Source organism: Pteropus alecto, unplaced genomic scaffold, assembly GCF_000325575.1.
Source record: "Pteropus alecto unplaced genomic scaffold, ASM32557v1 scaffold3, whole genome shotgun sequence".
NCBI lineage: Eukaryota > Metazoa > Chordata > Mammalia > Chiroptera > Pteropodidae > Pteropus > Pteropus alecto.
The window spans coordinates 60,151,948-60,166,569 of NW_006442484.1; the positions used below are offsets into that span (position 1 = coordinate 60,151,948).

The 14,622-nt window shown below is 36.3% G+C and overlaps 1 protein-coding gene across 1 annotated transcript in view; it reads right to left on the reverse strand.

The window, feature by feature from the left end:
- Positions 1–264: 264 nt before the first annotated feature.
- HECW2 (HECT, C2 and WW domain containing E3 ubiquitin protein ligase 2) overlaps positions 265–14,622 on the reverse strand; it is a 205,516-nt gene continuing 191,158 nt past the window's right edge. Inside the window, exon 28 of the mRNA XM_025039312.1 lies at positions 265–1,978. Within this exon, the coding sequence (XP_024895080.1) occupies positions 1,862–1,978 (117 nt within the window). The 3' untranslated portion in view covers positions 265–1,861. The remainder of the gene's footprint in view (positions 1,979–14,622) is intronic.

A 14,622-nucleotide genomic window follows, 5' to 3' on the forward strand; every position in this document is an offset into this window, starting at 1 on the left:
AATGCAACATGAGTGGTATTCTTCTTGAGAGCCCCAATAGTAAACATAGTTTAACCAACAGGGGAGCAATCAGTTCTTAGAAACCAACCTATGAAAATCATTCATATAACCTCTGTAAAGTGTAAGATAGCCAATATCCCATAACTGGAATATCATGGCTACTTATATCTCAAAGAAGTGTTCAGGCAATGCCTGTAAAACCATAGGCTAGCAAACCAAATGTTAATCCAATGCTTTTATTGTTCACAATTTAACTTCACCGTATTGAACGTCTGATTAGTTATGGCCATAATTCAGGAAATAAACAATGATGTGGAAAACCCCAAAAGCAATAAAAATGAAGGACACCCTCTGATAAAAACACACAGAAATAACATTAGTGATGTCATGCAATTTCTGAGATACCATAGAAAAATTGTTTCTTAATATTGATAAGAAAATTATGCATTGGTGAAAATGCAGGTTTAGAAATATAGTACTGAGAGTTTCAATTTGTAATGTCTTCACTGATGAGGGAAAATGGAATTCTTACTACTTAAGAGAGCTGATCTCTTGGGTGTTGCTGATGGCTCCCTAACTGAGCTTAGTGTTTAATGATGCTGTACAAATAAAAAGCAGTGGGGAAATACGAAATCTTTATTAAATGCCATCCTGTAAAGTATCTGATGGATGGAAGAGAGTCTAATGCATTTTAAATAAATGCATATCATACTATCACATATAGTGAGTCTTAAAAAATTATTACTTAGATGCACAGTCCTTGTAGTGGTAGACATGGCACTGTGAAGGAAGTTGGATTTAGAAGCTATTCTCTATTATATTTGTCAAGTGATGGAGTTGCTGTTAGTCATATTGTAATGTCCCTTCGACTTTGGTACATTCAGTGCAAAATATTTCAGGGAATTTTTTTGTACCTTTATAAAAATAAAAGGCCCTTTTGTTCCCTTGAGAGTACTTAAAAGGATACATACTAGCATGATGCCCAAGTAAGCATGGAACATGAAAATGGAACAGGTGACATGTACAGTAAGATAGGTAGGTTCTTATATACATCTTAACATAAATATAATGAACCTATAAAAAATAAACAGAACTCACTGTGTAATTTTTCCTGATATTCTGTGATTAATTGCTAGTTATTTAAAATTGTTTTCATGCATTATAAAGCATAAAATCTGTCATTAGTAATTCATTGTATAACAGTTTCTCTTTAGCCATAATTACATACATACCACTTTGCATATACATTATCATCGTCTACCTTTTGCAAATCTTTAAAGTTACCTCATATTGACTTGGTTTCATTTTTCACTCATGTCCCATGAAAGCTGAAACTTATGGTGCACACCATGCAAGCACCCATAAGCTAGAAAAATGAACATTCTGTTATAGCTTAGGGCTTAAATAAATGTACTTTCAGGAAATATATTTGTTTTTATTATATTATTCAACTTGCATTAATTTGGAGATTGGGTCAAGTGCTGCTAGTTTGGCTTGAACCACATTCAAAGGTAAGTTTCAAGATTCTCCTGAGTCTCTGAAAGTTACCGTGCAGCTGATCTTGTACAGATTCATCTTTGTCTTGGAATATAACAAATGGAAAAAAGTTTGGCAGTCAAGAACTGTTGATTGAAAGACTGTTGGGTTGTTCCCTGGGCATCAAGCTCACCCAAATCCTTCAAAGAGGACTCATCACCACTATCCAGTCCCCAAATGTGGCAGAGCATGTGCTCCTGGAAGATAACAGCACTCAGTTTTACTCTAATGGAAGCATATTCTTGAAATTTCCCATGTTCAGCCATTCTAGAGGGCAGCTTCTGAAATTGCCTGTCCATATGGAGTCAAGCATTGTGCTTCCAGGTCATTCAAGTCCAAAGGTACTGGTCTCTTCAACTGCTGTCAAGAGTTTTTCATAAAGCATGGAGAAGGATGGGTAGGGGGGGAGATCCAGACGGTTAAAACAAGTGTGAGCTCTGCAAACAGAAGAAGCATATATGGTTTAGAATGCTTAAAGTGAAATAAGATTTTGTGTGTGTGTGTGCATGCTTCTCTTTTATATTCAATTTGGTTTTTGCCAATTTTCACACTCCTTTGAAAATATTTTGACTTAAAAATTTAGAATTGAATTTCATTCTCTTAGGGAAATGGGACATTTAAAAATTTATTTTCTTTACATTTTTACAACCATTTAAAATCCATTTTAGGCACATAATACTATTTGTTCAGTTGTCTAAGAATTACAAAGACAAGGGTTTTTTTCTCTTTTGATGTTACTTTTTTTTTTTTAAAGAAATGAATATAAGCCCTTGTGAAGCAATTCATTTTCAGAGTTGGCATTTGCCTGGATGTCTCTCAGAGAATCCACGGTTTTGCATTTTTTCATTTTGTTGGACGGGGAAGAGTAGTAAGTATCTCTGAAGACCTGCCTCATGGCGTAGTGTCTTGGGAAATTCCCTGGCTGGACTTTCCTGTTGAAGTCAGTACGCCATTGTTAACTTCTTTGAATCCTGTGCTATAATCTGTTTTCTCGTAAATCACAATGCAAAATAATGGCCATTTAAATAATTACATTAAGTTTTTTTTTTTTTTCAAAAATACCTCCCCTTATGCCAAGATAGGGGAAAAAAATATGCTTTCCTGTCATTTGCACCTGAATCACAATAAAAAATAGTCTTCGAATAGTGCATCTTATCAGGAAGCAAATCTGCACTTTGACATGGAATAGGAAGCATTTCATTCTGAATGCACAACAGCTTGTTTGTGGGAGCTAAACAATTCTGACTAAAAAATTGTTCCTGAATTCATATAGAATTTTAGAAGCTATGATTATTAATAAGCTATTTTTATAAAGTCACGTTTCAGTTTTTGTTCTTATAAATCACTTTAATACTTATGAAATAAATATAATTATATTCCTAGATATAGTGCAGTACAGTGGGATCAGAAGTTTAAAGTTGAACAGACCTGGGTTTGAATTCTAGCTCTCACAACCAGCTATATGATTTGGAGTGTTATTAAAACTTTCTGAGACTCAATTTTCTTACCAATAAAAAGAGACTAAAGTCAGTCATCTCAGGATACGAAGATTAAATGAAATGACAAAAACATGCTTAATACAATGCCTGGCTCATAGTGTTTGACCAACTAATAAGAGATGTATTGTTAGCTACATTTCATTACCATCGAAAAGATTTACTCTAACTGCCTTCATTAAATTGCCAAAAGATAATCATGATTCATGGAAATTATGAGATAACAAAGAGATAATAAGTCAGATGTGTGGCCACATGGCTTATTAGAAACAAGAATGTGAAGGGACTCTGTAATATATAAGAATATCAGTAGTACTGGCTCAGGATTTACGACTCGTTATTACAAACTCTAGGACATACTGAGGGGAAATCATCTAATTAACCATTGCTGCCAATCCCCCCCTTTTTTGATATAATAATCTATTTCAGAATGCATTTAATATAATTCTTATTATACCTTCTTTGCACTGGAACCTCAACTCGGGTCTCAAGGAAATCTTTTACTTTTAAAAAAATTGAACTAGCATACTAAAAGACAGTCCTAGGAATGGTTTAAAGTCTATCTTGTATGAAATAGTGGAATAAAAATATTAAATACAGACTTTATCTCTGTTCTAGGGAGAGGGGAGAAAGAAGCAGAGACATGAAATATGTTTTGAATATAATTATAAACTTTGTATGTTAGACATATAATATTAATTATACCATTTAGCTAAAAGAGGGTACTTCTTTTAAACAAAATTTTTAATTTTTTTCCTTTGGTTACTAACAAGGCTGAGCATCTTAAGTCAGCTTGCTTGTAGTATTTCCTGTTTTGTGATCTACATCTTTATCTTCTTTTAATTTTTTAATGTGATAAAATATACATCACATAAAACTTGTCACATTAACCATTTGTAAGTGCACAGTTCTGTAGCATTAAGTATATTCACATTGTTCTGCAACCATCACCACCACCCATCTCTAGAACTTTTCATTTGTCTAAACTAAAATTTTACCCATTGAACACACTCTTGTCCTCTTTTGCTCCTGCAATCATCATTTCATTTTCTGTCTCTATGATTTTGACTACTCTAGTTACTTCATGTAAGTAGAATCATACAATATTTGTCCTTTCGACTCACTTATTTCACTTAGCATAATGTTTTCCAGGTCTATGTTGTATCATGGGTCAGAATTTCCTTTCTTTTTAAGGCCAAATAATATTCCATTGTATGCATATATCACATTTTGTTATTCATCCATTGACAGACATTTGGGTTGTTTCCATCTTTTGGCTATAGTAAAAAATGCTATTCTTGAACACTAGTGAACAAATATCTGAATCCCTGCTTTCAATTCTTTTGTGTATATACCCAGAAGTGGAATTGCTAGATCATATGATAATTCTATTTTTAATTTTATAAGGAGCTGCCATACTGTTTTCCATAGTGGCAGCACCATGTTACATTCCCACCAGCAGTGCACAAGGGTTCCAATTTTTCTACATCCTCACCAACACTTTGTTTGTTTTGATAATAGTTATCTTAATGAGTGTGAAGTCCATTTATCACTTAAATCTTTAGGATTTCTTATTGATTTGTATAAATACTACAAAATAAAGAGATTAACTTGTTTTATTTCCTCCTGCTAATCTCTTTCAGCCTATTCGCTTTTTTTATTTAGTTAAGCATTTCATTTATAGAGTAATATTTAGTTGCTATCCATTTCTGATATATTGTCTCTCTTCAGTGTGTTGCTAAGATAAGAAACATCCTGAAAAGGCGATCTCTCTTGTTTATACCTAATAAAAGGTTTTTGTTGTCTATTATTTCCTTTTGTGCTGGTTAATCAAAGGGTGTGATAGATCAACTTTTGGGAGAACTCTTCTTCAAAGAGTAACTGGCTTTTATAGTTGTAATCTTGAGTAGATATATATGAATTCATTTTTGTGAATCAAATCATATTGGATGAACTAAGAAATAAAAAGAATTCAAATGACCCTTTCTCTAGGTAAGCAATAATCCCTAATGAATGTTTTATTTTTTTAGCACAGGACACTAGGATAGGTTAATGTGTTTGTCACACACTAGTTAGGCCTGTTCCTTCCCTCTTGAAAACCAAACACTTTCCCTTAACTTAAGCTTAATTTTAACTAACCAAGAATTAACAAAATGGCCACATATATGGGAATGAGAATTCATAAATAGCAATGTTTGAAGTCCCCAATTAACTGCTTGCACATACTTAGGTCAAATGTCGAATATTAATTCATGGTGGTCTTGTGGTAGGCAGAATTCTAAGATGATCTGCCATGACCCATGCCTTTGTATAATCCCCATCTTTTGAGTGTGAGTGGGACCTGTAACTCACTTCTAACCAACGGATTATGGCAAAAGTGAAGATACGTTGTAGATGTTATTAAAGTCCATAATCAGTTAATTTTAGGTTAATCAAAAGGATGATTATCCTGAGTGGGCCTGACCTAAGTAGATGAGACCATTAAAGGAACATATAGAGGTCAGAGACCCTCACTGCTGCTGAATCTGAAGAAGTAAGTGGCCATGAATTGCACAGCTGCAAGGAACGGATTCTGCCAATAACCTAAGGGAGCTTAGAAGTGGGTCCTTCTCTAGTTGAGCCTCCAGATGAGAATGCAGTCCAGCTGACGCTTTGATTTCAACCTTGTGAGATGCTTAGCAGAAGACCCAGCTAAGCCATGCCTGGACTCCAGATCCACAGAAACAGTGATATAACAATTATGTGTTGTCTTAAACTGCTAATTTTGTGGTAATTTATTATGCAGCAATAGAAAACTACTACGAGTCTCAAGGTAGTAAAACAGTCCAAGAAAAAGTGGCAAGTGTGATAAATGTGATGTAATAGAATCTCCCTTATCAAGGGCAAGTAGTGGGGCAAAGCTGGGCATAATCAGTTGTCCTATCATGTGCCCAGGTTTCTGAGCACAGAAACAAGAATTCTGCATGTCCCTTTGTGGACACTATTGTATCTTATCCGGTAAATCCATATGCCTGGTTCTCTCTTCTCTAAAGATTCAATTCTCAACACAAAGGGAAGGACTGGACAATCTTTTCTGATACTCCTCAGTTATGACATAATCACCATTCTTGATCCAGAGTCTAAGGCAATCACTGCTTCCTAATTTACATCTGGTTGCATAACATACATTACCATACTACAACTTTGCTTCTGAATAAACTGAACAGCTCCCCTAAAAAATGTTTCATGAGGATGGAGGGAGTATACAAAGTGGAGGGGGAAACTGTGCAGAAAGATTAAATGATTTTCCAAAGGTCAAAGCTGAATCAGTGGCCAAACTAAGAATAAAATCTCAATCTTGGGTTCCTAGGGGAAGTCCAATATTAAACCGAAAGCAGGGAGGCTATTGCTCTTCGGCTCTGTGCTTCCATTTCTAGAGGCCTGAATGTTAATTTCATCCCACCCCTGACTGCAAACTGCTAGTCCTCAAAATACTACCAAATTACATACATTTGAAGGACAGGGATTAGCAAAATAAAGCTTCACATGTTTTTTAATGAATGATTCAATTACAATATGCCATAGCTCTAGGGAATACGGTCCAAATTGGGTAAGTCCAGATAACCCTGGGAGATGCCAGGGGATTTTTAGGTGCTTAGTTCTACCTTGGGCTCACCAGAAAAAAAACATACTCAGAGAGATACATTAGAGTGTACTGGCACCACCCAAGAAGCCTGTTTACAATGAGATTTTTGGCTGTACCTCCTGAGTTTCTAATTCAGAAAGTTTGGGGTGGGCCTAAGGATCTGCATTTTAACAGTCACTCCAAGTGAGTCTGATGCAGGTGGTCTCCACTAGTGGAAAGACATCAAGTGAATTAGAAATAAGATACCTACATTGCCTATCCACACCAGCATTTTGTGCGCTTGCAAAAATTTCAAAACTTCTTATAAACAAGACAGCATTGCTAATGAGGAAATTGAGGAATAGTGTGGTTAAATAAATTGCCCAATATTTACCATCAACTTGCTGTATGAGCCAAGAACAAGGAAGAAAAAAAAAAAAGCAAAACAAAACACAATCCTCTGAGGCTTTTCACACCCCTTCTCCCGCCCCATTCCATGTCCTAAGAAAACTCCAGCAGAAAATAACAGGAGGGCCCTTGGACTATGTTGATATTGGCAGCAAAAGCACATCCAGTTATTCAGTCTCCATAAAAGAACATTTTTCAAATCTTTCAAAGCCAGCCACACTAAAGGCTATAATGAGTTTACCTCATTTTGATCTATGCAGCCAGAACTACTCAAGGAGGGCAGGTCTGAACCCGTCTTTGGGAAATCAAGCTGGCATCAATATAAAGAAGATTTAAAAGCCCTCCAGACATCTGGTCTGACTTAATAGATCTCTTGGTGCTTTCTGGATTCTTCAAATGTTAACCAGGTCACATGCTAACCCTATCTTCTTTCCTATAGATAGACAAATGAATTATCCAAATCTAGTGAACCAAAATATTACAATTACATCTAAGTTTTCATAGATTGATTAACTGATTAATGTATTTCTCTCTGTGTGCACTTTTAAAAATTAATTTATTCCCCATTTTTCTAAAAGTGATTTTTGGTAGCGTATAAGAACTCAAAATAACAGACAAAGAAGAAGTCCAATCAGGATTTTAAGTTGAGAGACAAAGAAAAATCCAGAGAAAACCATGGGCCCTGTTTTATCCAGCAGATGTACTCCTAGAAATAAAATGTATATGAATCTACTAAACTCTTTTTATTTGCATTATAATTTAGAAAGTGCTTTGTCAATACTTTTTTTTTTTTTTTTAAATCAGCAGTAATGCCTAATCCTTCAGGTTTCAGTTTCCGTACTCCCATTCTCACCTCTTCATCAAGTAATTAAAGGCATTCTGGAAAATCTTAAGGGATCTTGGAATATATCACTTTATAATGTCAAGATTACTTTGGAAATGTGAGTATTCCTGACCCAACATAACTGTCAGGTCCAAAGTTTGCCTATCTTTTTTTTTACAACAGGCTTCCCCCTAAGGCAATCAGGTGTGTGTGCAGTTCTAGCTGTCAGGGCATGCTGGCAGAAGGCGCAGAGTCCGCCTAGAGCTGGGCTGTGAAGTATGCAAAGAGGGCTTTATTCGGGCTCTCCAGGGCCTCCTAATTCAGGGCCCAGTGAGTGTTCAGGCAGAATCCAAGCTCTTTCACCCGTAAAAACTTTTATTATTTTTCCCCTTGAAGATTCCATATTTCGAATGCTTGTTGATCCCATACAAAATGCTCAAATGAATAAAAATTAAGTTTTCAATTTGCATTACATTTCATTTATTCCTTCATTATTGAACAAGTACTGAGCTCATATTGCATGTCAGGCATTGAGCTGTCCCTTGGTAGATGAGAATAAATAGTCTGGTTTCTGCCCACAAAGAGTTTATACTCAGGCAGCAAAAAATACAGATAAATGGGACCTGCTAAATGTTGTGCAATCTGTGCTCCAAACTGAGAACTCACCTACTTCAGGGCTGTATTTCTCCAGAAGACTACCAGATACCTTTGTCTAATTAATCCAAAAGATTCATACAGGCTGTCTGTGGCTGTGCACACAAACAATTATAATACAATAAGTTACAAGTCTACTCTACATAGTCAGGTAAGGTTTTATAGAGAACACTATTTACGCTAAGTCTTGAAGGATCTGTAGGTGTGTATGGTTTTTCAAGATCAACAACAAGGAAAAGAATGTTTCCAGTAGATTGCCGCAAAGTGTGAGGAAGCATTACATCACCAGGAAACCTGAGAAGTACAAGAGTTTGAGTTACAGGAGTCAAGGCTAGACCTGAAGCCACATGGAGAGGCCTGGCCACATCAGGAAGTGAGGTGTGTTCGTGCAAAGACCTTTTCCATTTATTCCAAGGATGAAAGAAAGCTAGTGACTGGGTGTGCATAGTGATATGTGCCATTACTGAAGACAGAAAGTATAGAAAATCGGTAAGAGGTAGATGATAAATTCAGAGCTTATGATCTGCATGAGAAATCCAAAGTTACCAATCACGCAGTAATAAAATTTAATTAAAGTAATCCAGTGATTGTTTTGTTAACCTAGGTAGATTTATTAACACAAATAAAGATATAACTTGTTATGATTTTTAAAATATTCATAATTTCTCTCCTATCCCCATTAATCCCTTCTTAGACCATGAGATTTAGAGCAGAAATTCCTGCTAAGACTAGTTCACAAATATTTGTGTAAGCCTACAGTGGCACAGCACAACCCCTGACACTCACCAGCTGTCCTATGTGAATCAATGGAAAGGAATTCCATGGCACTTATTACCCCCATTACTCATTCATCATATACCATTTGGTGGCAATGATGTTGGTTATCTATTCATCTATTACTTCCCTCTCTGTGTTTTAATGTCTAGAGATCAATTAACATCTTCCACAAGGTTTTAGCGCATAGTAAATGCATACTGAGTACTTAAAGGCCAGTTAGAGGAATTTGATTTACTAATGTCTTACTCTAAAGTCTTACTAGGTCACCTTGGTTAAAATGCATCTGGGTCTATAAATACAGTATGGAATGTTCCCACAATGGGAATTTCTGCATCCAGGGGTAACTAATAGAAAAAACTCTTCAAACTTTTCCTTATAAGAAGGTAACTTCTTCACCTATAGATGGCCCTGTGAAAAGATGAAGAGTACATCCTTTTTAAGTGTAAGAATTTAAACCCAATAGAAGAAAACCCATTAAGGAGCAGTTCTGAGAAGAAAACTCTTGGATGTGATGACTAGTAATATCTTTTTAAAAATCCTTAAATGTGCTATACCTTTTAGATTGGTCTTTACTTTGGGAAGCGGGTAAAATGATCATAAAAACATACTGTGTCTAAAAAGAGACTCTTTAGTCATTAATGTAAAAAATAGAGCTACTGAAATAATTTGCAATCATCTAATGGAATGAAAGATATTTTAATTGCTATAGGCAAGAATAGGATAGTCCAAGTCGATATGACTAATGGTCCTTGAGACCTGTTTCACAGGTCATATTTTAAAGCGTATGTTTGTGAGTGTCAAACCTTACAGCATTTAAGAAATGATTATCCCCCTTTTCTTGGTCGCAAGAGCGAAAACTAGTTTGGGTCCATCTCTTTGTATCACCCTAGACCACTATACCAGCACCTCTCACCTGGACCACTGAAGCAGCCTGCTGGCTAAACTTCTGCTTATCTTTCTACATCCTGTAGTTCATTCTGCACCCAGCAACCAGAGTGATCATCTGAAATCTCAAGATCACTCCCTCCCGTGCTTACACTTTCTAGTGGCTTAGAATGAAATCTAGACTTCTTGCCGAAGACTACCAGGTAGGTGGCCTGGTCTGGTCTACCAATCCAACCTCAACACATATACTCTCCCCCGACCTGCTATAGCCACCAGCCTCCTTGCTGTTTCTCAAACAAGCCAAACTCTATTCTGCCTTCAGACTCTGGATCTTGAAGCTGCTTGAACTCTTTTCTGCTGATTTGTCACCTGGCTGGCTCTTTCTCATCTCCAAGGACTCAGCTTAGGCATGATCTACTCAGAAAGGTCATCTAGGCTTCTTCCTTCAGTGCACCTGTCATTCTGTACTGGAAGAGGAAAAACTGCATTACTGGTGAGATTATACAGCAATATTTAATTACATGGAAAGATGTTCATGACTAGTGATATGTGGTAAACAAAAAGAGGTTACAAACTGTATGCAGTATGATTATGTTTCAGTGTATGCAGTATGATTATATTTTTGTTTTTAAATGTGTCGTGTGTGTGTATGTAAGTAAAAATGAGTGGAAACATATACTACAAAATGTTTAGAAGTTATCTAAGTAGTGGACTTTTGATATATATATTTAACTTCTTGGCATTTTTTGTGAAAAGCTTTCTTTTCATAATAATAAAAAGCAGAGTTTAAAACAATGAAAAAAAAGTTGTTTTTTATCTTTCAAAACCAACCCATGTTAAAAAGAACATCGTGACTGTTGCTTTCCAATTCTTCTGTCTTCTCATCCTACTTGTCAAGAACCTCAGATATAAACATATAAACTTTATACCATGCTGAGACAAAGGATTTGCTTTGCATTTTCCAGGCGGCATGTCAGCAGCCTGTTTTTCAGAATGTTTAAGAGCAATTGCCATAAAGTGAATTTACTGTCTCTTAATAAGTCTATCAGAACACTGGGGGATAGGAAATCTTCAGAAGTGCAAAATACAGAGCTAACTACCAACCACGAAGCAGAGGAAGTCCAGTAATGTGTTCAGGCTATAAGCCTTCATGGAGACACCCGTCTGCCTTCACCATTATTTATCATCTTGGTTTCTAGTTACTTTATTACCACAAGAGAGAAAAAAATAGCCATGGCTTCAACTTGTACTGGCTTCAGAGACAACCATACATGTTTTAATACACTGCTTGGCACACATGGTAAGTAGTGTTATATTCACTGCTACCGCAAAGTGAGACTAGGAAATCTGAGAAAAGAATGAGACTCACACTTGCTTAGGTTAAAGGCCTTCAATCATCCATGTCTAGAAAGACCAAGACGCCCTCCCATCTGCTCTTATCCTAGATAGCCACCTCCAGCTTACCAGGGTATAGCCTCCCATGCCTGACCTGAGATGACTCCAGACTTCTTAGAGAACACATTTTTTAAGTAAGAAGGACATCCATCCATTTTGTCTCCAGTGTGTACAATGTCACATTTTAAATAAACACCATCTCATTAATAAGTAAAAGAAATACTTTTAGGTTGACCAGCTTGAGACAAACCAGCTCTTCAGTTCTGCAACTTAAATCTATCAGGAAATAGCAGGAAAAATGGCTTCAGTGTATCTGTTTTGATGGTAGGAGAAATGGACTCAGTCACACAAGACAATCTCTTTAGACCAGAGCCAATCTTATAGATCTTACACTTAAGTAACATGCCCACATTTCATAAAGAGTGATGACAATCTTATCAGTGAAGAAATAACTTCTGATGAAACTATATGGTCATGCATTAAAGTTCTTTTTATTTTTTTTCTGTAAATGAACTTTTTTGTGTGTGTGGAGGACATTTAAAAAATTACAGCAGTATGGTGGCTTATAGGACATTTGGGATAAAAGCTTAAAAGGAACAAAGACAACCTAATATCCCTAGAGGCTGTCATACACTATCTCACTCACTTTTCAAAAACACGACTTGAGCATGGCATTGTTATTCCTACTCATCAGTGACAGATTTAGGCTCTTGTTTAGGGTCATATAGCTAGCGTATCATAGGGCTTGTATCTGTAGTCATGCCTCTTAACTAGATTATATGAGTTGACTAACATGAAGTAGAATAGCCAAGTACTTCTTTCCTACTATTGGACCTGAAAACTTAGGGCCTGTTATAGACAAGGTATGAACATGGTCTGCTTTCCTGATATGCCTCATAATATCTTTATTTATTCTATTTTATAATCTGAGTAAAAGTCTAGAACCAGCCTCAGGTCATAAGGAAGAAAGGAAGAAACAACAATGCTTGTTGCCCAACTGTGTGTATGCAACAATACTGAAGAACACTACCATTTCTAATGAGTCAGCATATGAACTTCCTGGAGCTCCCCTGGGGGAAGTAAAAAAATAAATCCAGTATGACCTCCAAGATTCTTCAACAACCTGTTGGTGTTACTTCTTGCTCAACCAAACCTAATATACCACCCCGCTCCCTGGTCTTTTACAGACGAGGAAACCGAGGTCTAGAGATCAACTGATCCTCAAAGTCCCAGAGTTAGCTGGTAGCAAAGGGAGGACTAGAACCCAGGTCTTCTACCTCCCAACCCTCGCTCTTTCCAATATTGCTCTTTCCAATATGCTTCTGCCTGATATATATTACAGTGGATGGTGACAGAAATCATAATGGCAGCCATCAACCATTAACTGGATGCTTACTCATGGCCAGGGTCAGCAGTAAATGTTTTAGATGAATGATTCAATTTAATCCTCAGAATTACCAACCTACAAGGTAGATGAGGAAACGGGCTCAGAAGGATTAAGTAACTTCTCCAAGACCCCACTAGGAGTAAGAACAGTAATAATGTAGAATTCTTGAGGTAAAAAGGACCTTTCTAGAGCTAACGTTTCATGTCTGTACCAAACTGCCTTTCTGTGCTTACCAGGTTTGGTGAAAATTGCAGTGATTAAATATGAACAACAGATCTATCTTCTTACTGTTACAGTTTATTCCATCTACTTTACAAAAGTAAATATTTACAAAAACAGATTTCAAGAGAAAAGTGGCACAATCAATCTGTCCCTTGCTGCCTCCTTGATGCTAATCCTTGAGTTTCTCAAAAGGGCGAGAGGCCCACTCAGTATGAATCTGCTTTTGAGACACAAATATATGTTTATGGGGAAAAGAACATAATTCAGGCATAAATAAAATATAATAGTTCTTTAAATAATGAAATTATAGTGTCCCGAATTTGGAACACTAGGTATGCAGTTTAAATGCAGTGCCTCTGTTCACTGATTGAGATGCACCCAAGGTGACTGAGGAGGCTCAGTCTGAGCTCGCAGAACTGAGCTCAGTCCTGAGCTCGCTCTATTCATTACTTTCTGAATCTGCATTTTCAGCACCCCTTTTCTCATGTGTTGATGCTTAGAACATAATTCTCAAGAACTAGTGTCTTGCAATTGCTAAGAAGAAAGTCTTGTTAACGGGTTTCTCAAAGTTGTTTGTACTTAAAGAAGCTCAGGATGACATCTTGGGGTACTGAATATCACTCAGGAAGATCCTTTAACCTCCACAGTTTGCAGTTTTATTAGTAGTAAAATGAAAGGCAAGCTGAGGTACTTTTTACCTCAAGAATTCTACATTGTTACTGTTAATGGAGAAACGAGTTCTAAAACCAATTTTTATCCATTCCTCTTTTGTTCATTTGCTCCCTCCTTTTCTTTTGCTTCAGCTCCAGTTACCTCCATTTAACCTCAAACACATTTTTATTCAAAAATATTACCTTATCTTTAAGGTGGTAAGGTAATATTCTTACATATATTAGAAGCATCAGTAAAGCAATTTATTTCTACTCCAAGGAAATGTGTCATCTTATTACGAAAGAGAATACAATGCAGAGGGCATTCACATGGAATTAAGGCATGTACGATATAAGCTAAAGAGGTATAGAGCACGATCACTTGATTTAATATTTTTTAGAAACCACAACAGTAAACCCTCAGTGAAGGGATTCTAAAAAGTTATTAATATAAACTTAAAACTAGAGTTTCTGGAAACATTTAAATTACAGCCACAATCGTAAGAAGCCACAGTATGATGACTAACATTGCTTTATTAAAGCTGACAAATGCTTTGGTTTGGTTGCATTTTGTATTCTAAGAAACGTATGTGTGTATTTTAACTATGACCAAGATCTTTTTATCCCTCATGTAGAAAGGTAATCAGAGATCAATTCGCCCTAAAAGCTTTTTCTGCTCTCCCAAACTTTTAACATAAAAACAGTAACTAATGAATGTAATATCTAGAAAGAGATTAAAGGTTTCCTCTAGAACACTATAGTGACCAAAAAAAAAAAAAAGTTCT